The sequence below is a fragment of the Grus americana genome, chromosome 24 (genome assembly GCF_028858705.1).
Source record: "Grus americana isolate bGruAme1 chromosome 24, bGruAme1.mat, whole genome shotgun sequence".
NCBI lineage: Eukaryota > Metazoa > Chordata > Aves > Gruiformes > Gruidae > Grus > Grus americana.
The window spans coordinates 98,290-125,720 of NC_072875.1; the positions used below are offsets into that span (position 1 = coordinate 98,290).

Consider the following 27,431-nt stretch of genomic DNA (forward strand, 5'->3'; position numbering starts at 1 on the left):
AACACAAAAGTGCAAAACTCAGGACACTTTTCTTGTGTAAAAACTTACATAAATTTATTAAACTCATTCAAACCAATTACCTATTTGGCCTGAATTCCACTGCTAAGTCTGCGAGCAAACCAAAGGCAAGTTGTGGGAGCGGGAAGTATATTCCCCGTGAGAGAAACCAGAATAAAAAAAAAAACCCAAGATGGACTTACTGTTCTTCCTTTTTCTTTAAAATTACATATGGATGCATCATTAATAGGGAGCAAGAATAGACCTTCATGTTTAAATTATATTTGAAGTTTCCAGTAACTGCAGAAAAGCAATCACAGAGGCAAAGGCCTGAGATGGCTAAAGCCCCTCTAACGTTGCTCTGGGGAAGGCGTCTCTCTAACACCTACCGAAGCGCCACATTCAAATGAGGGAGGCACAGCTGCCAGGAATACATATTTTAGGCTCCGGGCTGCTTTCAGCACCTCGTTTGCATTTTCAAATCCGCACACGAACAGAACCTACAGAATCTCATTTACAAGCAAAACCGGCAACCGACAGAGACAGAGCCGCCACGTCGCCGCCTTTCGATTACAGGCCCGAGTAGGTGAGGGCAAACCGAGAGCCTCTGCCCAGAAGCAACGATCACCATTAGGCACAGCTCCTCCAAGCCACCGCGGGCCGCGCCGGATCATCTGCCACCAGGAAGTATGCAGCTCCCGATAGAGGGGGTGACAAATCCCGTCGAGGGAGCAGAGGACAGTCGCCACGCCATGCATATTCATAACATCGCCGGTTAGGCGATCCGCCTGAAACGTCTGGTCAAAACATGGATATTCAATAGGAACGTATCCAAAAACACAACGGCACAGCATCTAATCTCAACACACGGAGCCGTGCGACACTTTGGTATATAGCTGTCACCTAATTCCTTCCGAACCAGGTGCTTTTCCCACTGCCTGCAGCAGACTTTTATGCATGAACTAGCATGAACAACAGAATAGTTCTAGACAAAAGTAGCCCTCGGATAGAAGGACGCAAAAGCTAGAGAAGCTTGCAAATCTATTTTGTTTTCTCAAAGGAATGCAACAGAACCAGGGACCTTTTGCTACAGTGGGCGGGTATATGCTGACAACAGCGGGACACAGCCCCTCGTGACACCGCATCGATTTAAATCAAACCTCCCGCCGTCTCAGGACCCTCCCAAATTCTCGGCACTCACCGTCAGCCCCAAACCCACTCTCTCGCTCAGAGCCCTCCTCTCTCTCCCCAAGACACAGTCCCCTGTTAAGCAGTAACGTGGCACAGGTACAAGACCTTTTTTGAAAAGGAATTACAAAAGGAAAGCGAGCCAACTTGGGATATTTTGCCACATCGGTTGCGCGCCATTTGGCCCTACTTTTCAAAGTCAATCATCTAGACGCATAAACTGTCCCTGAGTTTTGGACGTGACTCTTTCTCCTTGGGAAGCCAACCAGGATTTTTGGTTTCCACCCCACGAGTGCGCTGCTAGCTGCGCAGATGAATGGCTTGAGAGCACAGTCCAGAAACAACCTTCCCCCGACGAAGTGGCAAGGCGGTGATATTCATACCGAGACTTTTGCTGACCCAAAAAGACCACGGGAGCCGGTTTGGGTGTTAGCACCAAATCTCCGGCAGCTACATCATGGCGCTTGTCGACCTCGTATGCCAGCAGATGTTCTCTTTTTCCATCTTCCCATTCCCACCAGGTCTGCTGTAAATAAAAGCGTGATTTAGCGGACAGGCTAACCTTTTGTGGGCGAACAAACTTAAAAGCACATACTTGGGTCTTCTTTAACATCCCATTCAATTCTTTAATGGTCTTTGTTTATTTCCTTCTCTGAAACAGAGACATTTAATTGTGCTGAGGAAGTTGGTCAATAGTTACAGCATCTCATTAATACCAGTTACAATGCCATAAATATACCTACATAGGCAATTACTGCTCTATAGAATTAGGTCAGAGATATTTTTGCATCCCCGTCAGTCGCTTACCTCTGACATCGCAGCGACTGAGGGATAACCTACTGAAACAGGACGTCAAGGGGAGAAATAGGCTTCTAATATTAAACAACCATATCTTCATAAAACTTTGTTTTATAACAAAATATCTTATTAAACACAACTTTTCCTATGCGTATGTATGTATATATCATACAGAAATGTTGGCTTAAGAGTTCTGCTATAAGGCAGCAAATGCCTTTCTCTGCCCAAATGGAAAATACATCTTCAGTAAAGCTCTAGCTTATAAAAGCGTCATCTTATGTTACACTGCTGCCATCTCCCCGCTCTTTTGTTTTACGGGTACCACGGCTCCGCAGCTACGTGCTGCGGCCTCTATGCTCCCTACAGTGAGTCTTGCTCCGTTTCCTATTGCTCATCTCAACGGGGCCAGGAGATTGATGTTTTTGGCAGGGGGATGAGGCACAAATTATTATCTTGTCTTAAATCCTCCCATTTTTAATCATTACTCTGGATGCAGAACTACTCCCCTCCGAACAGTCCCCACATCCTGAACCTGAAGACTACGAGATAATACTTTATCCCCTCCCCATCCTACCCCACCCCACAATCTAGGTAAAATATGAAGAGAAATACACAACTCCAAGAATATAAAAGGAGCTCGGTGATGTGGACAAAAGCATCATGGGAAAGAAAGTGCACGTGGGGATAAGGGAGCATTTCAAAATTAAGGTCAGAAGTTCATGTGTAACTAGAGCCCTCACTGCACAGCTTCAAAAACTTTTATGCAGCTGCTTATAACTAGGTAATCTGAAAAGTCTTCAACTTGTCAGGGGGACAGAGGAACAAGGAAGGACACAGGAAAGCAAAACAGGAGATATAAAGGAAGGAGGGTTTCATCGCACAAGAAAGGGAATCTGCTCTGCAGTAGAAAACGGGGGCTAATTTAAGCAGCAGCACGCAATGCCTATGAGGTGCGTGTGTGGGGAAGCCAATATAGATAGTGAAAACCTGCTTTACAATAAACGCGAGTCTAGTTGCTTTGTTACTCATCTTCTAGAAACCGATCCGAGCCAACACATTCTCCTAGTTAGGACCCTAAGCAGGGACCCCGCAGCCAGGGGCCCCCAAGGAAAGTGCTAGGTTTCATTTCTGGTGCAACAGCAACAAACACAAACCTCAACTTTACTCTTACTCTCTCTCAGGAGAGCAATTTTAGCCATTCCACTTTCAGTACAAACTGGTACCTGGCTAAGCGCATACTGGAGGATCTCTTCAGCACCGTGGGGATGAATCACGGCCAATGTGGGGAATCTGCTCTTCAACCCCTTTTCAACCTGTTGCTCTAAAAGCCCTTCCAACGCAACGCCCATCCACCGCCTTCCAAAATTCCCTTTGCAACGCACATGGCAAGGGTCCCTTTGCCTCCAGGCTGCCAGCACTACAGGCTGCAGACATGGTGTGCAATGGCTACAGAAAGCAAATCTTTTTTACCTCCCCCCCCGCCAAAAATCAGCATAGGACAGCATGGATATAGAGCGTGCGTTTTGAAAATAAACTGTTTCCTTCTACTAAGGTCTCTTTCTTTCCCCCATTTCGTGCACTCATACAAACTAAACCAGTGGAGTTAAGTGGATGCACTAAGTACCTGAGCTCTGAATCAAGCAGAATACTGTTTTAGATCTTTCCAGTGAACTCGAGTGCAACAAGAGGTTGAGACAACACCCAGCTGCAAAAAAATACTTCAGCAGGCTCGAGCCACAGTCAGATAGCTAGGCCAAAGGGCGCTCTGGTGGAGCCAAATCCCCAAAAATTTAGAAAAAGAAAAAAAAGTTCAAGTTCTGCACCGAACTATCCTCTCCCTTACGGACCCTAGCATTCTTTAGCTTGAACAACTGACCATTCATGCCAAATCACGAGTATACCGGAGCGTCGAAGAAAACATCAAGGTATTGCACACACTGAAACACATGCACCGAAGTCAACTGTCACCTCGAGGTCACCTGCAGTGGATGGCGGGCATGGTTCTCAGATCAGGGCACTTCCTCCGGGCTAAGAAATTACCTGCTACAGAAACGCAACCAAACCTCAACCAACCGACTGAAATAAAAACCTTGCAAAAACTCCTTAATGCATGTGTGTGGGTGTGTGGGGCAGGTGTGTGCACGTGCGTGCACTCACAAGGTCAAAAAGGCTATTTCATTCTGGGTTCCACATAAATTTTATCTCCATCCCGAATGCCGTAAGAATGCAGTGCTCGCGAGCTGTATTTCATCTCCTCGGGACCAAAAGGAGCTTCCTGGTCCAAGTAGAAGAGCAGCATGTTGCTTGTTGACAACTGCACTACAGTTTTTAAGTGCTTCTTCAATTCTGCCACAGTCTGATCGAGACGGATCGACATCTCTTCCACCTTATCCTGGAAGTGAACCTCCACCTTCACGCTGCTCTGTGGCCGAAGATCCACGACTGCCAAGGGCTCCAGCTTCCCGTACTTTGTGACCAGTTCGTGATACCTGAAAAATTAAACAACTCCAGAGTTACAGTACAGTTGCTCGTACGGCCAACGCATGTTTCACAAATCCATTTCTGTCTTACATTATGATACTACCCCACTTTAGCTGCAAACATCCAAGGATGCTACTAGGTTGCAAAGTACAAACGAACATCTGCACAGAAAGTACAGTGACCGGATGACAAGAGGGTAAGCACAGATTCCAAGGGGCGATTCATCTGAAGCCCAGAACTCTTTGACGAGATCTAAAACCAGAATGCAGACAGCAATGAGCTGTCCTCCTCCTCCATGTCAGTGACTAGCTGGCATATGGCTCTTCCGAAACATCTCACAGTTTAACCGGCACTTCCCTCAAGGTGGGAAGGATGGATGAGGCTCTCGCGAGTAAAGAATATTGCCGAGCTAGCGTTCAAAGCCTATAAGCACATGCCTCTCTCCACACCGACTAAAGGAAAACCCCAGCTTTCTTCTCCATTTGCCACCAAATCTCTCACACTTTGGGGAGCTGAATGTTCCTGAGACAACATTCACCCTGATTCAAGTCTGATGACCATTAGGAATAAATCTGGATGGTGTGAGTCCTGTTTTCTCTCCTGCCAGCGTGACACTTCACAGAGCACACAGTGTTTCTCAGGCAAGATGCTGAAAAGGAGAAAATAAAACCCAGAAAGCCCATCTACTCCGGTCACCTTGTCTCACAGTCCCCAAGCTGCACCGTGGCACCGACATGAACCCGAGTGAGCATCCACTTAGGGAGGAGATATCTAGATGAGGAAGGTGAAATTATCCCCGACCTGAGATGTACGAGTTGACTGGTCTCAAAACAGCTTCCTGAACGAAGCTCTCTACTGGGCTCCCACAATTTCAGAAGCCCCAGCTGTGGCTGCAGTGGGATTTGGAAGAAAAAGAGGACACTACACTCACAAGACTCTACGCCTCCTGCTCCAGAGAAAACACTTCACTAAAAAGTGCCAGAACCAAGCTACTGCTCACACAAAGGACACAGCCCTCAGGCTAGATTCCCAGTATCTGTGGCTTCACAGCCTGACTGATTTTCAGACATTCCTGCTGTTTTCCAAGAGGCCATCTAGGTCCCAGATGTTACACTCCACCGAGCACGGGATCATCACGATTACTGGATCAAGGTGAGCTGCCGCACGGTTTGGAAGTTGACAACAAATGGGGGACTTCTTCCAACTGATCCCTCACACCTACTCTAAAATGACATGGGAATTTTACTAGCAGAGCCACACACTCCACCACCACGCTACTTTCTCCTTGGAGCCAAGTTCTCTGACTGTCCTCCACAAGGCCCATCCCGGGGAGTCGTCCCCTGCAATGGAAAGCCCGTCTCACCCTCCCGCCGCCTTCAGCGGGTATCGCTCCGATCGGGCAAGGCTGCATCTCCCCTGCCTGGCTGGGAAAGAGGTGAAATGGCAAGACAAAACACAATGTGATTGAAATGACAAAGGCTGAGAGCTGCCGAGAAAAGGTAACATTTCAGAGGCCCTCCGCTATGCGCTGTACAGAAAGCTCTTTTTGTTCCCGATCCGAGCCTGAGCTGAATGCGATCGGTGCTGTGTCACGGCCCCTGTCGAGAGATGATGGGACCTGGCAGGCTGGGTGACCCCAGGGAGTCCTGCTGAAGGCAGGAATGTTCCTGGAGAACAGCAGACCCTCTGTCTGCCGGGAAATGAGGTAAGGGCCACAATGCACTAGGATTTCCCCAGTCTCATGGACAAAATGAGCCTTCACCAGGGCAGAGTGTCCAAAGGCAGGCCGGTGCCCTGGTCTCGCAGGCACCTGGATGATAGGATCAGGCCTATTTATTCGGAAAAGCCATTAGTACTGAGAGGAGACAACGCGCTCCCCATATTTTACCCACCGGGCTACCGCCCACAGTAAGAGCGAGCGCTAGCCAGCATGTCGCCAATGGGGAGGATTTCTTTTGTGGCACAGTTTCTGCTGCAGACCAGCAACAATTTCTCCCGTGCTGACCAGAAGTACTGCCACAATTCATGCGCTAAGGGGAACTGCAATGAACAGGGCTGATGGTGGGAAGAGCATAAAGAGGGGGACAAATTTCAAGCAAGCTGAGAGAGAGAAGTACCACGAGTGGGCTAAGATTACCCAAACCCATGCTGTGAATATGCGGAGGGTCAGGCAATGTTGTCTTAAATTTTCTCATGTAGAGGAAAGGCAGAACAAGCTGCGCAGCCCGCTCCTTGTACGCTAGCTGCAGCCTGCAAAGAAAGTTAGGAGCCTGAATGACTGGCTTCCCTCAAATCAGTAAGGACAAAGGCACGCTGCTCATATGGTTCTTTTGTACCCCGATAATAGGCACCCTGGAGACTTTTATAATCACCCCTTGCAGCCCTGGCAGACACTGGCTGCCAGAGCAGAGGATGCTGAAGAACCGGGCCTGGCTAAAAGCGCCTGTGATACTCTGCAGATAAACAGTGGACCAGACAAGCAGAAGACTCATTAAAAACCCACAGACACAAAGACGTCACTCAAGAAGACAGCCAATATTGGATTGTATGCTCGGCGCTCCTTTCTAACCCATGACATCCAGAGAGAGAAATCATTCTGTCCGTTTCCCTCCCTTTCCCATCCCTTTGAGCTGCAGCCCGTGAAGACATGCAATGCAAGCAGGGGGGATTGCCGTGAGAGAGCGTGCTGTTTGCTTATTGCATCTCGCACCTCGACAGTCTTGAGGGGGGCTGCTTACATTGTTAAGTTTTCCGTGCCCAGGTGTGTCTTCTTCCTCTGCTTGTGGCAGCACTGCAATGCAGATGCCATACCCCCAGCAACAACATGTGTGTGTTCTGATTAGATTCTAATTACAAACAACCTTCAGAGAGACCGCACCAGATTTGGGAACAAAGAGGAGGAAGCTTAAGCAACACACACACAAAATCCCTCTGCAAAGAATGCCAGGTTTCCCCTCCTACAAGGGCTGTTGTGTACAGGTCCAGGAACTGAAACCCAGCCCTCGGCACTACGGATGCTCTCAGCCATCTGCAGCCTCGTTAGAAAATAGTCTGGAGCAGCACACAACTCCTCCAGAACAGAACAGCCCTCTTCAGTGGCTGCACAAGTCTCTTAGAAACACTTGCACAGATGAAGGGATTCAGACAAAGAGCCCATTGACCACGAAAAGGGCAGTGACGCTGTTTAAACAGTGAGAAATCCGAAGGGGAGGTAATTCTCCTGTATCTTACCAAAATAGCCTAAAGCTAGCATGTTAGTCAAGATCAGCCCAGCTTTTTTGGATGGCTGAGTTATTAGTGATTTCTTAAATGATATCCCACCTGGAAACCAACCCCAGTTGTGTGTGGTACTGTGTAACTACATGGGTGCCCACAGCGTGTTCCCAAAGTCCACGTCCTGACAGCAGCATCATGCATGTCTACAGCTGTACCCCACTGTGTCCTCCTCGACAATATAGGAGTCCTGGACATGCAAGGCACCTGTCACCACAATACCCAGAGGCACAAGTCCAGCAGGAAAAGACCTACTGCCAGCTATTTATTTACCTTCCCTCTCGTGCGTAAACCCTTCCTCCTGAGCTCAGGGCAGCACACCTGTTCCACCAGGATCAAAGGGCTACTCGCACCTTAGTTCCCACCCCTCCTAGTCTGCAACCAAATACACCACTTTCAGCACGAGGGCCTGCCTTGCCTTCTCCCAGCTGGTCTTCCTGGTCAGCCCAAGCCCTGTTCGCCAAAGGGCAGGATGCCGTTGCAGCTGTTGGGCTCAGCTGCCCTGCTATTCTCCCCCTCTGGAGCCACAAACAGAGACACATGAAACAGTTTTCTTAGAAATAAAATGTTATGGAAAATAATCCATTTGGGGAGCAGCATCACGAGCTCATAGTCCCCATCTCCCCTTCCCCTCCTCTGCATTCTCCGCCTCTGCTGCTCTCCCTTCCAATATTTCTTTCAATTTTTCCGCTTCAAGGGCTTCTAAAATTACAAGCCAGGACTTGTCCTCAGAAAAAGGCACAAGAGGGATCACCAGCTGTCTTGTCTCCCTGACTGCATTAGTACCCTTCGCCTCTGAACTGACCCCAGTACACCTTTAACAAATACTATAATCGCTGGACCTATTAGTATTCATACAAAACGCCATGCCCTCATTCTCCATTCCAGCCTTCCCATGCCCTTACTGTATTGGCAGGTCACATACACAGTGCTTTCGAAAAAACAAGAGACATTTTACCTAAGAGTTAAGCTGGGGGAAACACTGACCAGCCGATGTAAATACCGACCAGATTCTATTCACACCTTTGTCATCTATAGCAGGTCATACCTTTAACCTTCTCTACCTCAGTTTGTCCCTGCCTCTGCCTGTCCCCCCTGGACACGGGGACACACACACACATACTCTTGTCCTACCCCCTTTCTGTAAAGAAAGGGCTATGAAGCTTCGTTGTCTGAAAAGCGCACGAGGGTTTTAGGGCAAAAGGCATGTAAATGCAGTGGCTTGATGCTCCATGATCCTTCCTCAGCCCATTAAGAAGCAGTGAGTAGATGCTGGCACAGAGAAGATACCGACTGAACAGCATCTGTCAAAGTTCATTAGTTTACCAAGATTAACAGATCATTGGGCATACTTTTTTGGCAAAGGAAAACCATCAGACTGGTGATTTGCTGGCCTGGAAGTGAGGGGACAGCTTCCCTTCGCCAGTCACATTCCACACACCAGATGGTCAAGAGAATTAGATGCCCCAGCCTGGCACCACAGAGCACGATCTGTACTGGCTTTTGGGGACTCCCAAACACAGGTGGATTATGAAGCTAGCCATCAGGGAGGTCAGGAAGCAATGAAGATCATAAACTGAACAGTCATGTTGTTTAATGGCACTTGACGCGGACACTTTAAGACCAAATTTGACTCAGAAGCGATTCTACAAGTCATCAGACAACACTCTCGTATAACGACATTAACTAAAACAGATTGAGGAAGGCGAGGGATGTTTTTTTCATGGAACGGCTAGCCTGGATTTCCCATGCCATGTAACATCATCTGTTCAGTCACCTTTCCTTTTGCCTCGCTGCCCTTCTGCCCTGCTCTCCATTCCACGACAGAGAATTCATACCTGAATGGGACTTCTTCCTCTGGGAACTCCATGTAATATCGGATGAAAAATCGCTCCGAGTCCTCTCGCTCCCCATCGGCAACGATGCTTCCGTTGAGCTTGACGATAGATGGCAACCTGCATGCAGACACCAAGAAATACAGTCAGCGAGAAACCCAGAGAGGGTGACCAAGAAGACAGTCACCATCAAAAGCTACGTGCCACGACGTTAGCACCAGGAGAATCCTGCCAGGTAGCTTACGCCTCAGTCATCTCAAAAGAGGGGGCAAGTTCCACGCAGTTTCTCCAAGCACATTCAAAACTAAGCGTTTTCATTGTGCCACATATATGTATCGCACGCACAGGCACGTATGAGACTCAAAAAATTATCTGAAAAGTACAGAAGTTAGACTTAACATTTCCACTACTCCCACTTTCCCACACAACAAAAAAAAGCTCAAATCTTTCTGAGCAGTGAATTCATACAAAACTCCATCTCCTAACAGCCTCTTCCTCCAATTACCCGCTCCCAGCCATTCATTGCTATGTAATGCTTCTGCATAAACAAGCAACAGACCTGGCTATTAGCAGCTTCCTGCGTTCCTCAGTGGTGTAGGACTGCAGCAAAGGGATTCCTAGCAATTTCACTTCCTCGAGCTTAGGAAAAGAATTTAACTTGTCAATGTCTTCCCAGCAATGCAGACCTGCTCAGAAGAAAAGACTTGCTTAAACAAACACAGATAATACATCGTGTATCCAAGATAATCAGACACAACCAAAGAACATACATGACAGGCGCGCGTCAGCTGTTGTTTCTTTGAGAAGTTGGCTTTTTGTTCATGATGCACTGCAAAAAATCTCCTTCATTTGCTTACAAGACAGAGTAGTTTAAATTCTCTCATGCTGTTTTGTAAGTCTAGAAGGATGATCTCCATGGCTGATTAGGGAGCTTAGTTTTTTATGGACCATTCAGTCTTTGGCCTCACTGCCAAGGACTGACTAGCATCAGTTATGATGGCTGTATCTATAAAGGGATGCTGCCTTAAGTAGTATTACAGTCGTCACGACTTCTGTCATTCTCGGTGTCCCTAAATAGCCATCAAATGGCTTTACCTCGCATACACGACCACCTTCAGTCCCATTTCCACTCACGACCCAACGGTAAAACAGTCCCAGAAGCCATCCAGCCATTTAATGAAAAAGACTTTAACTCAATTTCAGTCCCCTCAAGACCTGACATTTGGGATAACAAGGCAAGCAGAGAGGGTAAAATAAAAAAGCTGGGGATCGAGCAACAGTACAACCCTGATTATGTTGTGAGATCAACACTACTCATCTTTGCTTCCCTTTGTTGCCACTGCAGAAACACTTACTGCAAGTGCTTTTCCAATGACTGTTCCAGAATCTTACACTGGCAACATGAGTTAGAAAACTGGTTTCTCCAAACAACATCAATAGCTTCATCCACACAGTACAGAAAATGTGAAAAGCCAGAAAAATTATCATTTCAAACAAAACCAGGGGTCTCATTTGAGCTAAGCCTGTCAGGAAATGCCAAGTTCAAGCCCAAACCCTGTGTCACAACCACAACTCAGAAGAAGGGGCTCTTTTCAGAGCAGAAACAAAACTCCTATAAGTATCGCGGCACCGTGTGCGAGGCAGGCAGAGAGAGTTTCCTTTCCCCATAGTGCTCAAAGCACCTCTGCCAAGGTCACCTATGCCTTAAGCCATCCTCTGGCTATCGCTGTCAGCCACGTTTACAGACAAATTGAGAAGTTTGTGACAGGAGGAGAAATCTTCCACCCGATCTCTGAGGCGCAACGTCACCACAGGGTGCCCAGTATCTCTCTGAATCATGCTGCTCTGAATGGGCCAAAAAGCTCTCGTAGCTGGGAGAAAGGTAGTGCAGAGACAACCACCTCTGAAGGAGAAACCGCCGTTAGCCATGGCGTCCACCTCGGCAGGAAAATCTGTTCATCCCCTCGTGACCCCGCTGCGCTACAACTTCACTAAAAGACATTATCTTTAGCTCATCCTTGATCTCCACTAAGCTAAAAGAGCCTGCAAAAAGAGGCACCAGTTTGGCGTCTTCACGTGACAGAATTTTGGAGTGCAACAGCTTCCCTTCTCTAAAAGGGAAAAAAAAAGTTCAACAGGCTCCTTGGGATTTCTATTTGACTTTCAGGTCCCAAAACATCAAAATGCAATACAGAATCCAGAGTTCTTAAATACCTGCCATCAAAATTGCAAAACTGCTTACCACAGGAGCACTTACTCCTCAGTGAGACAGTGCTTTCAAATCCAGCTTAACAGGCTTTCCTTCCTCTAGTTAGCTTTAAGCTTTTATTATAGGGATTCCTTGATGCTTACATTGCAGAGCATGTTAATAAAGTACCTTGTACCTTGGCTAACACTTCACTATCGCTTGCACAGCATATAAAGCTGTAAAGAACAAAAGATGGTGATGCATTAAGTACTCCTGCAGAAGAACTTCTGGAGTACCTGTCATCTCACAAACACGTCACAGACCTCACAAGCTGCCCTGCAGCTCCCTCTCTCCGAGCGTGGGGTGCCCTTCCCGATATGCCAAATGCTTATTCTCTTTCTGGAGCGTTGGCTGGAAATTCTCTGGGGCTGAAGTATAAAAGCAGCCTCGAGCATAACTTATGGTGAGCTTCTAATAACCGAGCACAGATGACAGACAGCTTTTGCTGGTGAAAGCTCAGCCCTTACATGTCACATACCTACACATACACTCATTTTACTCAAGATAAAACAGGGAATAAAAGGCAAGTGGGATTCTTTCATCCCCTCCACTGCCAGACATTTATTTATCCTTCTCCATCGAGAAGCCCCTGAGGCAGGGACAGGAAACAGAGGGAAACTACTAATGTAAAAAACCTTTGCCAACTCATTTTGAATAACTGACGGTCCACGCTACTCTGACTCATCTTTTAGATAACGACTAACTACCAAAAGCAGCAGGTAAAGCCCACAGAGATGGGTAAGTTGATTTCTTGCCTGTTTTCCTCTCCTAATGCTACGTTCTTCCAGTCAGTGCACTTCAGTACATCTGCCTGCGTCGCCCTGCATTAGCACCATTAGGAAACCAGACTTCAACATGATAGGTCTGTCGGGACTACATTTATCAACAGCTTTTTGATTCTGCCGAGAAGGCAGGATAGACTGGGACAAAGGTCACTGGGCATTTTCATCTCTGCTACAGCCACAGAACTATCCCAAAGGTTTAGGTGCTTGCTCAGCGCTTCCGCCTTCACCTGTCCCCTCTCATACTTTGCAGGAAGCAATGCTGACTGCCGGCTACTTACTGTTAACACAGACCTAAGAAGCAACCATCCCAAGGGCAAGGTCTCAAAGAGCACAAAGCAAGTGTGTTTTTCACCTGCTCAGGAGGAGAGACTTGATCAACCGCTGTCACTTATGCTGAGCACAAAAAGCATACTGCTTCCAAGCTCTCACCTGACTTGTGCAAATTGATGGACCGCAGGTTGGGGAACAGCCTTGCTAGGGAATCTTCTGACTCTTCGATGGTCGTGAGGTTGTTGTTAGCCAGAATAAGTGTGTCCAGTGATGGAAACATAATTCCTAATTTTCGAATTTCAGTCCAGTCTTGAAGATTATTGTCAGTTATATGGAGTAATTTGAGAGACTGACAGCAAACTGGAGAACAAGACACTGTTTCATAGTCGTTAAGGCACAGGAAAAGCTCCTCCAAGCTGCACAGGGGAAGAAAGATCATATCAACATCTCAACATACCTTGAGAAATAACTACCCTCCCGGGCACAGGGACATGCATATGCAATTTTAACGTGACTTTCTGTAACAGCTCTTATGTGATTTGAAACCTTGGTGTAGAGAAGACCTTCCGAGCAATCCAAATGGAGTGTTTTGACTACGTCTCTGCTCCCATCCGTAAACTTCCTCCACAGTTGAAAACTGCCTCTAAGTGTTCCCTCTAGCCTTCCAGTATTAATTGCGTAACAGATTGCTCGGGGTGGTGTTCCACATTTGTGCCCAACAAGCCACCAACCCAGCGGTGATTGGTACCTGCTCTCAGTGCACACCACTTATTTAGAAAGGTGTTTTTATACAACACAGATGACGCTTTTTTCCCCCACATCACTGGCTCTGCCAAAGATTCCCATTAAAGAAAGAACCAAGTTTTCAGACAACTAAACTAGCTCTCCTAATCCCAGGGAAGCGTACATTGGCCACGCAGGATATACTGCTGTCGTCATCTCCACTTACAAAGACATACAAAGAGGAATCTGTTATCAAAATGAAGCCAGTTGAGGACATTTGTGGAAGCAGAACGCCACTGCCAAGGTGGACCATGGCCAAGCCACAGAAATCAACACTTTTGCACAGAAAAGCACGATGAAATATTACTTGACAAGTGGCCAGACCCTCAGACTTACATCCCATTCAAAAGCTATTAGTACAGGTATGCACTGCACCATTCATTCTGCAGTGACTCAGAGGAAAGCGTGTCACCTCCTACAGTGTCAGGGTGATTATCCATCTCTGGTATTTAGATTTGGACAGGCAGCCCCGGGCTTTGCCGCGCCACAAGAGTTCAGCTTTTAAGACAATGTAAAGCATTCACCTGGCCAGTTCTCGAGCTCTCAAATAAAAAAAATTCCCTTTTTCTCTACTGATCATGTTTGCATCCTCACACCCCTCTCATCCCTTGCCATGTGATTTGATAAGCCAGCCTCAGTCTGTGTGCAGCAAGCACCCCTTTCTAGACCCAACTCCCCATGCTTACTCTGGTAATTCCTGCAGGATTGTGTGGACTGTTTCCCAGGAAGCTTTGCTGTTGTTGAGCACAAGTTTGCGAACACCAGCGAAAGACCCAGCACACCTTCTCTCTAAAACGGACAAACTGAGAGGGTTGGAACTCAAGTTTAGAAACTCCAAGTGAGGAACGTTGGACACAATTTTACTGACCTAAGTGGGAAGGGAAAAAAAAAAAAAAAAAAAGAGAAAGAAAGAAATGCATATCAGGCAGTAATTGGACCTCATGCAATAATATCCCATCTCCTAAAAGGGGACCCTTCGGAATCACCACAAGCCAAAGAAATGACATGGGGGGAAAAAAATAAGGCTTCTGGATAACTATCTGTAATTCATACTCCAGCTATTCACTGATCTAGATTGATTAGTTAATTGCTCATTCACCTCAACAGTTCATTTAATTACATTCTCTGAGCAGCTTGATAAGACAAAGTCAGTCTCTTAGGAGAGGTCCTAAAATCCACCTCAACACCAAACTTAAGCAGCAGCACGTTACAGGAGCTAGGACGCCATACTCTTCTTTTAGCAGGGAGGCAATGGGCGCATCTCTCGAGTTTATGGCCAACGCTCTGACCACTTGCTCAGCTTTCCACTGCTCCCCACTAGCCACAGACCTCACCATTTTGCCCAACGTAAAAGACAGATAGAAGCTCATTGTACATAAACAATGAATTTCTTATTCAATGCCATTACTCTGAAAACACCAGCTCTCTTACAATCAATCCAAATGTTCAGGTAACACTGATTGGGATAACTTTCTCTTTTTGTGCATATAGATGTGCACCTGAGGGAAAAGTAGCAGAGAGGTAAGGGAGAAAGATCAAGAAAGAGAAAGAAAAGCCAGAGACAGTGACTGTACAGCTCTGGAGAGCAGGATACATAACAGATCGTGTGATGGGGGTAGGTGCTGACCTAGATACTGCTAATACACAGAAAGATACGGGAACAGCTTATTTAGTTGATCAAATTTGTAGTCATCTATTAATGATTAAGTGAACAGAACAGCCATGCAGCATCAATTCGTAAAGAACACATCACATCAATCTAATTTTCCTCTTCAGCTGATTAACTGATGCAGTGGGAAGTAGTATAAGGGACCAACAGCTTCTGACGCCATCTGCACACCAGTCACATAGGCAAACCGGGGATTTACAGTGCCCGGGACAGCACTGAAAGTTAAGAGTTCAATACAAAGCTAGCAGACATACCGAAGGAGTGTTCTAGCAGAATACTACTCGTTATGTTTTCAATGACCAGAGTAATTGAACGATGTGCATTTTCTTAAACTGCGGGTGATACTAAGGTGGGAAAGGCTGCCATCACATTGCGGTACAAGACTAGAGGCTAAAGCACAGCCATCTGAAACCCATAAAATAGAAGTTCAGTTCAAGGATATTCTATGTACTAATGTTCAGGGAAAAATCTGGAAAATAATTACAAGTCAGAGAACACATGGCTAGAGAGCTCCACTCCACAAACTGATTGGATGGGAGGAGATGGGGCAGACCATGACACACACAGGTCAATAACAGGACCCAGTTCCCAGCAAAGGGCAATTGTCTCATGTGGAGGTTGAATTCAAGTGTTGCATACGTGACGCTGGAGGTAATTAGTCTGCCTCGCTTCGCACCTTGTCTTAGGTGATGTCACGTTTTGGGCACTATGCCTTAGGGATGAAGTAGACAAACCGGAATGACATCAGAGCAACAAAAACAACACAGGATTTAGAAAAAATGGCCTACAATGAACAACTGGAAGAACTGGATTTTTTCAGTATTATACTAAAATAGGAAAAGGAGACACAAAAGCTTCTTCATAGGTATAAAAGGCTGCCCTATAAGGCACAGCAATGAATGTTCCTTCATGCCTGCTGAGAACAGGGCAGGGAGCAACTGGCTCAAATTGTAGTACGGGAGACGTAAGTTACATAGTTTGGCCTATGAGGCTATTAGCTAAGCACGGGAACAGCCTACCCAGGGATCTGGAATCCCCATCATGGGCAGTTTTCAAACATCGGGTAAACACGTATCTGTTGTGGATGGGCTATGAAAACTTAATCCTGTCTTGGAGGAAGAGGCCAAAGTGCACAAAAAAACCTTCCATTTCCTGCTTTACTGCAGCTCGTGCAGAAGCCGGCAAATTGTGCCGTCCAGGGTAACCTAAACAGACTGAACAAATAGCAGGGTGCAAGGCACGCAGCTTGCGAGTGACAAGCGTGCGTGCGGCTCGCCTAGCTGCTTACCAGACCCGAGGTCAGCTCCACTGAGAGCAGAACAGGCAGTGTGATATTAGGGAACGGAGAGGCAGCACCTCATTACTGTGGGAGGGGGCCTTTTGGGGCCAGAATAAAACAAGTCAGGAGACACCATCCCAGTTCTTAGCAGATACGCCCTTAATACAAAAACATCTTCCCTAGCTCTAATCTCAACAGACAAGCCTAAGACCTCTCTCCCACCTGCTGAGCTAATACCTTCTAGGCTAACAAGGAAACAACAAGAACAGAGAAACCTATCCCACTTCTGCCTTTGCGACCTCTGTGCCAGAGCTGGGATATTTCTGCAAACACTGCGTTTACTACCTGTTTAAAGACATAGGAGTTCAATGCAACAGAAACACACGATAATTTTTATGTTGCACATCCTGTTGTTGTCCATGTATTTCCAACAATAAACACTAACATAAAAGCAGAACGTAAGCCAGTGAGAAACTGTTAACAACACTCGAACAGATTGCAATTGTTTTACTCGTATTACATTGCATTTACCTAGCATATTTCATCCAAGCACTTTAGAGGATTTTATAATAGCATTTTGCATTAATTAATGAGGCCTCAGAAATATCCTTTGAGGTAAATATTATTAAGCCTGTTTTGCAGATAGGGAAACAAAAGCGGAGAGAGAATGAATACCTTGCCCAGCACCACAGAATCGGTGGCAATGCTGGGAATCAACTCCCATTACTTGGACCTCCTCGATTCTTACTTTATTAAAACCTGCATTGCTCGTTAACCTCTTGACATTAGAAATGCCAGTTTCGGTGCTTTGCACCAGAAAAAGAAAGTATGTATTTGTCACCCACAGGCCAAGATCGTAAGTCATGAGGTAAATGGTGTGAAGTGCCCAAATGGATTAAATTCATCACGTTTATTGCTCAGTTGTTGTCAAAGAAAATAAGCATCAGCTTCAAAGATGAGAAAGAAGCCACAAAAAATGGAAATCTCTCTCCTTTAAATGAGCGAAGTACTCTTAGAACCTGCGATGCATTTGCAGTCATAGTAATAGCCATCAAAGTTATTCAGAAAGATGCACATGTAACCATTTTACCTCATGCCAGTCTTCCAGTTTATTGTCAGAAAGATCTAGCTCAGACACATGAGCACAGAAGGCGGCGATTTCATTCTCATCCCCTGCACAGGTTATGCCACAGCTGTTCAGTACTAGCACGCTCGGAAGGTTGAGGCGATCTGAAGCAGGGAAAAAGAAAAGGTGCCCTCTGGTCAGCATTGCCTTGCTTAGTTACAGAAGGTAAAAACAAGCACAAACAAACATGACATTCAGCAAAAGAAAAGATCTACCAGTAATTCTACAATTTACACGTATTTAAGGATCTCAGGATAGCATGGATTTTATGACAAGTGACTGACATCAATCAAGAATTCTTCTCGTGTCTAAACATGAAGTACCACTCAGTATTGGTGATCTTCAGTTACTACACGCATTTCTGTCCACACCGCAGTGGGGACGGGCCAGTCCTTTGTAGTTTATAGTAGGTCTCATATCAGTTCTTGCCAGAACTTACGCTCTTCCCCAAGCATCTGCTACCGCAGATAGGATACGGGACTAGGTGGACTGTTAGTTGCACAGAGTCTCACTGCCTTATCCTACTGTACTTAACCCACTCGGGGTTACTAACACCAAGGATGTACTTAAACGTTTCAACAATGCAGAAAGTTTAACAGTCTCCCATCCTGGAAAAACTTGGGTCTCTACTCTGCCTTTTATGTTTCTGCTTCAGTTTTGCTCTAGTTCCTTCTCATGCAGGTAAATGTTCTCGCAGCTAGTTTACAGACAAGGACTTGGATCTCAATCACAGCCTGATTTACTAAGGCCAAAACATGACAAAGTTAAAAGCTGTGGATTTGTAACAGGAAACCATTTCAACACAAGAAATCCACATTTAGGCAAGGCAAGCCATCAGTCTTACGCTTTCACGTACAATACAGCTCTCCCACCTCTGTAGAGTATCAAAATCTGTTAAAACTTAACAACAAGTTTTTCCTAAAAAGGTGGCCCTTTTTCTCTCTCCTTTTTACTTGACAGCTACATGACTAGAAAGGGATTCTAGCAGCAGAAAATTATCTGGAGTGATCTGAGTTTTCAAGTTTCCTGGCTCATTAGCGTTCAGCTTCTTTAAAGGACAACATCATACTTTGGGAATTAGTCATGATGTACTTGTAAGTCATATCTCAGTCACATTTGAAGTCTCGCCGACCTCTTTTCAGCATCCAAACAGCTCAGGTAAGTGGGTGCTCGCACACAGGAGAGAGGGCATTGACTGAATATTCCATCAAGCAAATTTTCTGTTCATGTTAATTTTGAGTGACACGCCATCTGTTTTATCCTCAGCTGAACTTGGGTCCTTTTTTCTCCTCTGTCAAACTCAGTTACTGCAAACTTCATCCAGCTGACTTCCATGCTTATTTTCCCCTCTGGAGCTGGCGGAAATTTAAACTGCTCTTACAGATCAAGATGGGCAAGAGGTTACACAAAGAAGGGGCAGTTCTGGTGAGATAAATGTGAATCTCACACTCATCTGTACAAACCAAGAACCAAAGGCTAACATCAGAGCATGAGAGAAGACTAAAGCGTGTCAAACGGATCCAGTTCAAAGAGCAGGAAATAGCGACACAGATTTCACAGCCTAGGAGGCTCAAGGACATACACAAGCAGCACAGCGCTTCAGACACACATCTGTCTGAAACTCCCTCAAGGCAGTAACGTCAGAAGCAAAGGAGAGAGGGGATTTCTGACTAGGTCAGCATAAGCACGGTCAGAGAGCATTTGATGCCTTGAGAAGAGAGCCAAAGTAAACTACAAATTCGAGTCACTTGTCACAAAAGAAGCCTAGCTGGAGATCCAACGACTCATTCCTTGGCTTGAAATATGGTCACCTCCTGTGTACACTGGACTCATTCTGTATCTGCAGGCATCGATGCAAGCTGATGGCACCGTGTGACACCACTAGCATGCAGACCAACCTCAAATATAAATCAAGTGTTGTGTATTTGTTAAGCCATCTCTGCCAACATACAGGTTGTTGCAGCCACTCATAAAATAGTTAGTATGACTAGTCTGAAGAAAATAAGCTCCAGGGACTGCTGAACCCTCAAAACTCAGCACTGCACAAGGCCTTATTTCCATCTTTCATTGACAGGATTCTGATTCTGTTTTGCTGGCAATAATAGGGATAGGGAAACTTACTTGGTTTTTTTTTTGCAACTGGTTCAGTCACTAGCTCTAACTAATCTAACAAAAGATTCCGATCTCTCAGCTCTTCAGTAAAAAATACATTACAATACATCGTAATGTTTCTTTTTCTAGTCAATTCAGGGCAATTCTTCTTTCAACATAAGCAAGAACAGCCAAGAAATTGACCTCACCCAGAAACCCCACAGATGCTCAGAAAGACCAGAACCCTACCTTTCATAGGTGAACCCTGCGGAGTGGCTGGGACATGCACCCCCATACCAGGTCCACGACGATATGGGAAGTTCTCGGGGCTGTATTTTTCACAAAGAACTTGCATGAAACTCCTTCCGCTGGGCTGGTCCATGCTCCCTTCTTGGACTTCTAGTTAACACAGAAAAAAACCAGAGCATATGAACAATCACCTCCAGTAGCAGTTCTTGGGAACACAGGACAAAAAGTGACTGGCCAGGTCATGGGTTGTACTTCTGAACTGCCGATCAGTCTAACCGGTCATATTTCAAATTCAAGATTACAGTAAAACATTACCTGAAAAGAAACCTAAGCCAAAAGGAGGGCCCAAGCTACACAAACACGCTTTCAATCATTACAGGCCAAGTCCAAAACCCCCTTGCTCTTCCAGGACACTTCCCAATACAGCCCAGGCTGCAGAAGGTGACTGTGATATATTCAGATTCAAATACATAGATTCAAACACATTTCCAGGGCAGCAAGGAGGAGAAAGAACAAAGAGTTGTTTAAGAGCGAGAGATTAAGAGATTGCTCAAACAGATGCTTTCATTCGGGAACTTCCCTTTTCTCTAGCTCAGGATTTTCAGTCAATATTAGCTTTTTAGATGGGGGAAAAAAAAAAGGGGGGGGGAAAGAAAAAGGACCTACATCTCCCTAACTGCTTATAAAGAAACACTAAGAAACACTATACAACACGAGTTACGGTTTGTTTGTTTGTTTGTTTTTTTAAATCTGGCCAATGCTGTAAACAGCCCAGAGCTCATCATCCTCTGCTAGCAAAACTTCATACAGTCGGCCCACAGGGTGTCATGGAAATACTCAAGTTTGATAGTAAGCTCACTCAGGATATTCTCAGGGCTCTCACCTTCACTGACAGCAGTGGCTCATTCAAAGCAAGCTTTGGCCTCAAGAGCAGCATCATTTCTCGTCTGACATCTGCAAAGAACTACAGTTCTTACGTTCTGCTTGCAAACCTGGGCTTCTAATTAGAACACAACTGCTGTGTCACGAAACACTCTTGAACATATATGAGCACATCATTTGGCCAGTCCAAAAAGCAAGTTTTGCCAATTCAATTTTGCAGCTGTTTAATGCGTCTGGAAAATAAACATGCCCTTCATATCTACGCATGTCACAGAACAGCACAGGAAAAAGGACTCGCCACATCATGGGCTGCTGACCTGCCTAGAAAGATATTGAGCGTCAGCTGTAAGTATACTTGGCACAATGAAACCACGATAGTCGGCATTCTGCTGTACCCTAGGTGAAACTAAGCTTATCCGTCCTGCTTTTCAGCACGTACTCTGAACTTGGTATTTCATGGTTTCCTGGATAATAAAGGCATTGAGCTTGATGCACTCACAAAGAACGGGAACTATGCTTCCCACATTTCACAGAGGTCTTCTACTCCAAAACAGGGCCTGCTACCTGTCACAGACATAGAGGAGAGATCCACATCTGCCTGTTCTAACAACACAAAGCACAAACTTGCAGTAATCAACTGTCGATTTCCTACAGCATACAATAAGTCACAGAGCAGCATTTTCACCAAGTACTGCACACGTACCTTTCTAGTATACTAGCAAATCTAGTATACCACCAAAATGTAGATACGTACATTCTGCATATAAACCTGCACCTCCAGGACTCCTGGTGGAAATTCATACTTTTGAGTTCATGCTGGCGCCACACGTGTATTGAAAGTGATGTTGCTAACCAATGCCAAATTAAAGTTTCTGCCTGCTGCCATAAACTTTCCTTTAGATTTATTATAAGCAAGGATAGATATAAAATCCTGAACAAAAGTGATTTAACTAAGGTTCAGGTTGCCTTTTCTACGAATCACCTGTAACAAGCTCTACTTTACTTCTTTGCAAACAGACTAGCTAAAACATCTCTATCAGAAAGGAAATTTTGGAACTCCCCCGTGAATAAAGCTTTCCGTCCTTCACGTTGCTTTTCTATCAACTCCGTTCCTCTTCATCCACTGAGCAAACATCAGCTGGAAATTCTACATGAGAAAATCATCTTAACATCACACTAGAGACAAAATTTTCAGCTGCAGTACGACAGCAATCCAGAACCAAGACAAAACCCTAATGACGTTCACATTCATCAGCTTTAAAGCACAAACGTTTTCTTTCTCAAGCTTTACTTTTGCAAGCCAGTACCATTACCAGATGACAAAAACGTCAGGGGGTGGGCAGTCACCTTTCCCACTTCCCTTCTCGTCACATTTCACATTCGCTATAATCATCTGTCATGCACGTGGCTTCTCTGAATCACTACAATTGCTTGAGAGCCAGGACTAACAGAATATGCAAAGAAAGCGTGACACATTTCAAGTGAATGTTGTCTGTACAAGGGCAGGACAGGATGATTTGCAAGGTGCACATTTCTGAGTGTTTTCCTACTGATGGCATGAGGAACAATTCATAACCTAAAATAACTTTGAGTTTTCTAAATGACAGCATAGATTGCAAAAGATGTATTCAGTCTTTGAAAGATGTCATAGAATCATAGAAACATCATAGAATGGTTTGGGTTGGAAGGGACCTTAAAGCCCATCTAATTCCAATCCCCCTGCCATGGGCAGGGACACCCTCCACTAGCCCAGGTTGCCCAAAGCCCCATCCAACCTGGCCTTGAACACTTCCAGGGATGGGACATCTCCAACTTCTCTGGGCAACCTGTTCCAGTGCCTCACCATCCTCACAGGGAAGAATTTATTTCAAACGTCAACGAGCAGTCTTTGCTGTCTATATTTAAACACCCTGCTGGAAGGCCATGGCCCCAGTGACATACAACATGCCAAGCGTCTGCAGAGAAGAGCATAACCCTGACTTGAGATCCAAGGGAAACCCAGCAGGCTGCTGCAGCTCATGAGTGAAGTGAAAGGAGAACACTAGAAATGACATGAAAAATATTTCTATCTCAGTGCTATAAGCCTACAAGGAGAATAAGGGACCATTCCAGAGAATTAAAACATTAATGACATTCTAATGAATTCCAGTGCCACTCAAACGGCCTCTGAGCAGGTCCTAACCAGTCACACACCAAACACATTTTGACGCGTTTGTATACATGAGAAAGCGTAAAGAATGGATGCAACAGAACAAACATCTAAAAGAAGTCGGAACATCCTTCTAAGACGCAACTCAGGGAAATTATTTTTGAAGTGATCTGGAGAGACAGATGAATGAATATTATCAGGGTAGACAGAGTGGCCCCCTGAGCCACCAGGGCAAGCTACCAGAGCATGCGGAATGCCGTCAGGGACTTCATCAAAGCTAACGTAACCATGCGGTCACCCATCGCAGCACCACGCTCCCGGGAGCGGTCAATACTGATGGCTAGGGCTGTGGCAGGGAGATGGGAACCCGCAGGAGACGCGCCAGGCGTGTCACTTTAACGCGCTTCGGGCCGGGGCTCCCACACCATGCTGCTGCCGAACCGGCGGTGCCCTCAGGGGCTGCTGGGAAAGACAACGCCGCCGCAGAAGTCGGCGGGGAGCCCGTCTGCCGGTCGCTGCCTGTACGACAGGTCGGGGTCCCCCAGCCCCCAGAGGCCTTCCCGGAACGGTGCAGCCTCCGCCGGCCCGGCCGCCCCGAGCACAAACGTTAAACTGTCCCTGGCTCCCCCCCACACGGCCCGGACGGACGGACCCCGGGTCGCCCCCGAGTGACAGCGGCCTCCCCCGCTCCGGCACCACGCCGCGACCACCAATCCCGCCGCGCAGCAGGCTGGTGACAGCTGGTGACAGCCGGTGACAGCCGCGGCCCCGCCCGCCCCCGGCCCCGCTCACCCAGGCCCGGCGGCCGCGTCCCGCATTGACCCGGAAGCAGCTCCGCGGCAGCCGACTATCACGTGATCTGCTCCGATCACGTGACGGGGCCCTGGCCGGTGTCTCGGTTCCCATGGAGACGACGCCGCCCCCGGCGGCCTGGTCTTCCCGCGAGCCGGCATGTGCCGCGCCCTCCTCACTCCGCGGGGTAACGTCCTCTGATGTCACCTGACCTCATCAGTGACGTCAGACAAGGAGAGAGACAGATGACGGTAAGATCCCCCCAGCCCCGGGGTCACGCCCTGGGGGCTCCGATGGGGCAGGTGTCACTCCCGGGCCGGCCCAGCACCCCAGGAACCTGCCGTCCCCTCCCCGGTACCCACGCAAGGGGAAGCCCTGGCTGCACAACGGTACATCAAAATTGTAAATCGGCAAATGTTGCGTGTTCTCGACGTGTACTGCCAGTGGCGCACGCCCTGCCTCAACGTGTGCGGCAGCTGCGCCCCTTTGCTGGCAGTGCCCGCTGTTCTTTACCAGTTTGCCTGTTTCTCTCTTGTTTATTCGCTCAGTGGTGGCTGGTCACGACCTCAGAAGAAAGGATGATCAATGATGCAGGGCATAAGGCCGTGGTGGACAAATCTGCCTAGCAACGTGTCTGCCTGGTTCCCCATCTCTGTCCTTGCCGGGATTACACGATAAGAATCAGAAACTGCGTGAAACACAGCCTCCCCTTTCTGCCACAGGTAGGGAAATTTGGAGGAGAGCTGCATTAGTCATGGCTGAATAGCCACAGCGCATCTAAACGCTCTCCCCAGCCTGTAACATCATCGGGACAACTTTATCCTGTTACTTACACACCCCTATTTATGCACGCTCCACTGAGGCAGCAAAATACAATGGTACCATTGTGGGTGCTACCCAGGTAGAGGACAAGAAAAAGTGTTCAGCATCAGCATGGGGGGGTGAGAGACTGGTTTAAGTCCTGCTCTGCCATCTATTTCCTACCCCACTTTGGACTGAGGGCATAGGTTTGCACCCACAGATTTACAGTCAGGAGACGGACAACTACTGTTGTTGCTACAGCTCCTAAAACTCAGCTACTCTGTCGCTCGGTGTTGGGACTTGGTTGACACAGCAGCTTTTTAAATAAAACACTGGGTACGTATCTTCAAGACACTGGTAGAGAAAGACTGACTGACTTCTCAACCTTGTCTGATGCAGGATTATGAAAGACTCACATCACTGCTGTTCATCCTGGGGCAAATTCTACCATTGCCGCTATGCGAGAGGGTTCAGGGTTTTCAGGTGGCATGGTCCAAATTACACACGCTGTCTCCTTGTAATTCTGCTGTGTGTCACCCTGTCATCCCTGAACTCCTCACAGCAGAGCACCGGCAGCCCAAGCTGTCAGCACTGAAATGTATGCATGGCTTTCATGGGCCCGATTTCCCTTTAACAGGGAGAAAAACACTTTGGTGTATTTTCTTATTACCCTATTGACACAGTATTGGTTTTATTTTGTTCCTGTGTGGGCCAACACAGATGAACATTGCCTTGCTAATGCTCCGTAAAAAAAAAAAAACCAACATCTACCCGCATGCTCTGAATGGCTTATTTCATTCTTTTAATACATTCCAGAGAGAGCTTTGTCTCCATTTGGTTTTCCTTCCCCCTCTACTTCTCGTATCTGTTTCAGCGAGATAAAGAACTCCATTGCATTCAGAGGCTACACTCTTTTACTAACAATCCTCATGTTTTTTGCAGAGCTTACCTGTGCTATTTAGTTGCTAGAAGGCAGACAGAGCATACTTTAGCTGGTAACCGGCACCAGCAGGCCACATTTTGAGTTGAAATACATTTCAGTTGCTGCTTTCTATAGTTACAGATTAACTGGATATACCAGATATCCGTGTTAACAACCTCCACTGGGTCAGTGCTGCAAGTGTGAGAAAGTGACCGGTGTATCCCCTGGCCTACATTAAAAGACCATTTCAACGGAGACGGGACAAGTCAGGGAATTGTTAACACACTATAGTCTTTCACCTCTAGGGGCTGGTTTGAATTCAGCCCAAGCTAGCACTGATTGAATGCGCTTATCATCTGTGCCTGTCATTGTTCAAGTGAAATAAGTTTGATGGGTCTCGATCTACTCCTCCCTGGCAGACAAGTACCCACTTGCCAAAGCTTTTACTAGCCTTGGCCCTCCTGGGTGACCCCTCCCTGGCAGGCTCCCCTCTTTCCCACCGCCACCTCCCCCAGGATTAAACAGGCCATGGGAACCTGAGTCACCTCTTGATTTGCTGCCTCCCTGTCTGGTTGCGCAGGGGACACCGGCAGTAGTCATCCATTCTGGAGTTAGTTCACGCACACAGAACAAGTGCTGTGTAAGAGGCACGTCCATCTTAGGTGGCAGAGCAACCCAAATCCAAGTTCATTATTGACTTACTTTTAGAGCTGGATCTGATCAACCTCCGCGAGAAAAACATCCTCAATATCTGAAAAAATTCAAGTCATAATCCTTAACTCATTACTCACACTTCTAATGCACCACAAATAAATGTCACCCACTGTCAAGGGGGGGCACTTACCAGGGTCGGAGCAGGTTCATGGGTTTGAACATACAGAGGCCAGAAGGAAACCACTGAATGTCCAGAATGCAAGCCACAGACTCCCCTAATTTCACTCCCATCTGATCTGGAGCAGATCTTTCAGGCAAAACAGAAAAAAAAAAATGCATATATCATAGAATCATAGACTGTTTTGGGCTGGAAGGGACCTCAAAGCCCATCTAGTCCCAACTCCCTGCCATGGGCAGGGACACCCTCCACTAGCCCAGGTTGCCCAAAGCCCCATCCAACCTGGCCTTGAACACTGCCAGGGAGCCAGGGGCAGCCACAGCTTCTCTGGGCAACCTGTGCTAGGGCCTCTCCACCCTCACAGGGAAGAATTTCTTCCTCATATCTAATCTAAATCTCCCTTCTTTCTAAATCTACCCTCTTGAGAAATTACCTGAGATGGAGAATCAAACACAGTCTGTGAAAAATCAGTTAATTACTCACTATGTTAATAATAATAATAATGATGATGATAATAATAATAATGATAATAAAGCAGACCTCATTCTAGTTGGAGTGGGGTACCTAAAGCCATTTAATTCCCAACCCACACTAATAACATTCAACAGATCTTGCTGTGCCCAGGGAAGCAGCATCACTGTCACACATGGGGACACGGACCCACCGAGATCATGGAATTTCCCTGGGTTGCACACAGAGATAATGGCAGCAGGAGGGGAAGGACCATCTAGTAGACTCTGCTACTTACCAGAATAATTTTCTCTATATTTAAATCACCAGAGGTTTTGGGGGAGGTTGGGGAGAGGATTTGAAACACACGCAGTTTTCTACTTCTTTTCTGTAGCTTTTTGATCCTTTCGCTTATGGGTTTGGCAACCGCAACTTTCTTCATCCTTGAAGATTATTCTTCAATTCCTCAAAGAGACTTCAATTTTCTCACAAATCTCTCTTCCTTTCACTTAATTTAAACATTTTTTGGCC

The 27,431-nt window shown here is 46.5% G+C and overlaps 1 protein-coding gene and 1 long non-coding RNA gene across 5 annotated transcripts; one reads left to right on the top strand and one right to left on the bottom strand.

The window, feature by feature from the left end:
* Positions 1–27: 27 nt before the first annotated feature.
* TBCEL (tubulin folding cofactor E like) lies at positions 28–23,960 on the bottom strand. Of its 3 annotated transcripts, XM_054803052.1 has the most exons (9): positions 23,896–23,960; positions 20,073–20,222; positions 17,697–17,836; positions 14,345–14,526; positions 13,035–13,291; positions 10,132–10,258; positions 9,576–9,692; positions 4,141–4,472; positions 28–1,711 (listed from the first exon to the last, which is right to left on the bottom strand). In XM_054803052.1, the coding sequence occupies exons 2-8, from the start codon at positions 20,203–20,205 to the stop codon at positions 4,154–4,156; spliced, it is 1,275 nt and encodes a 424-aa protein (XP_054659027.1). In that variant the 5' UTR covers positions 20,206–20,222; positions 23,896–23,960; the 3' UTR covers positions 28–1,711; positions 4,141–4,153. The 3 variants fall into 3 exon arrangements, with proteins under 3 accessions (XP_054659027.1, XP_054659025.1, XP_054659026.1); XM_054803050.1 differs by lacking the exon at positions 28–1,711 and having other exon boundaries at positions 1,791–4,472; positions 23,896–23,959; XM_054803051.1 differs by lacking the exons at positions 28–1,711; positions 23,896–23,960 and adding an exon at positions 20,956–21,692 and having other exon boundaries at positions 1,791–4,472.
* On the top strand, positions 23,939–27,431 carry LOC129196114 (uncharacterized). Of its 2 annotated transcripts, none has more exons than XR_008574070.1 (3): positions 23,939–24,284; positions 24,444–24,617; positions 27,295–27,431. It is a non-coding gene; the product is annotated as an uncharacterized LOC129196114 (long non-coding RNA). The 2 variants fall into 2 exon arrangements; XR_008574069.1 differs by having other exon boundaries at positions 23,944–24,146.

What these genes read in the sequence shown, in the direction of transcription:
- TBCEL (XM_054803052.1), bottom strand. Translation starts at nt 20,205, where the DNA reads ATGGACCAGCCCAGCGGAAGGAGTTTCATGCAAGTTCTTTGTGAAAAA. An exon ending in GCAGGGTTCACCTATGAAAG is followed by an intron (nt 17,837 to 20,072) that starts GTAGGGTTCTGG and finishes TCCCTGCTTCAG; the next exon opens with ATCGCCTCAACCTTCCGAGC. An exon ending in CATCAATTTGCACAAGTCAG is followed by an intron (nt 10,259 to 13,034) that starts GTGAGAGCTTGG and finishes TCTTCTGAGCAG; the next exon opens with GTCTGCATTGCTGGGAAGAC.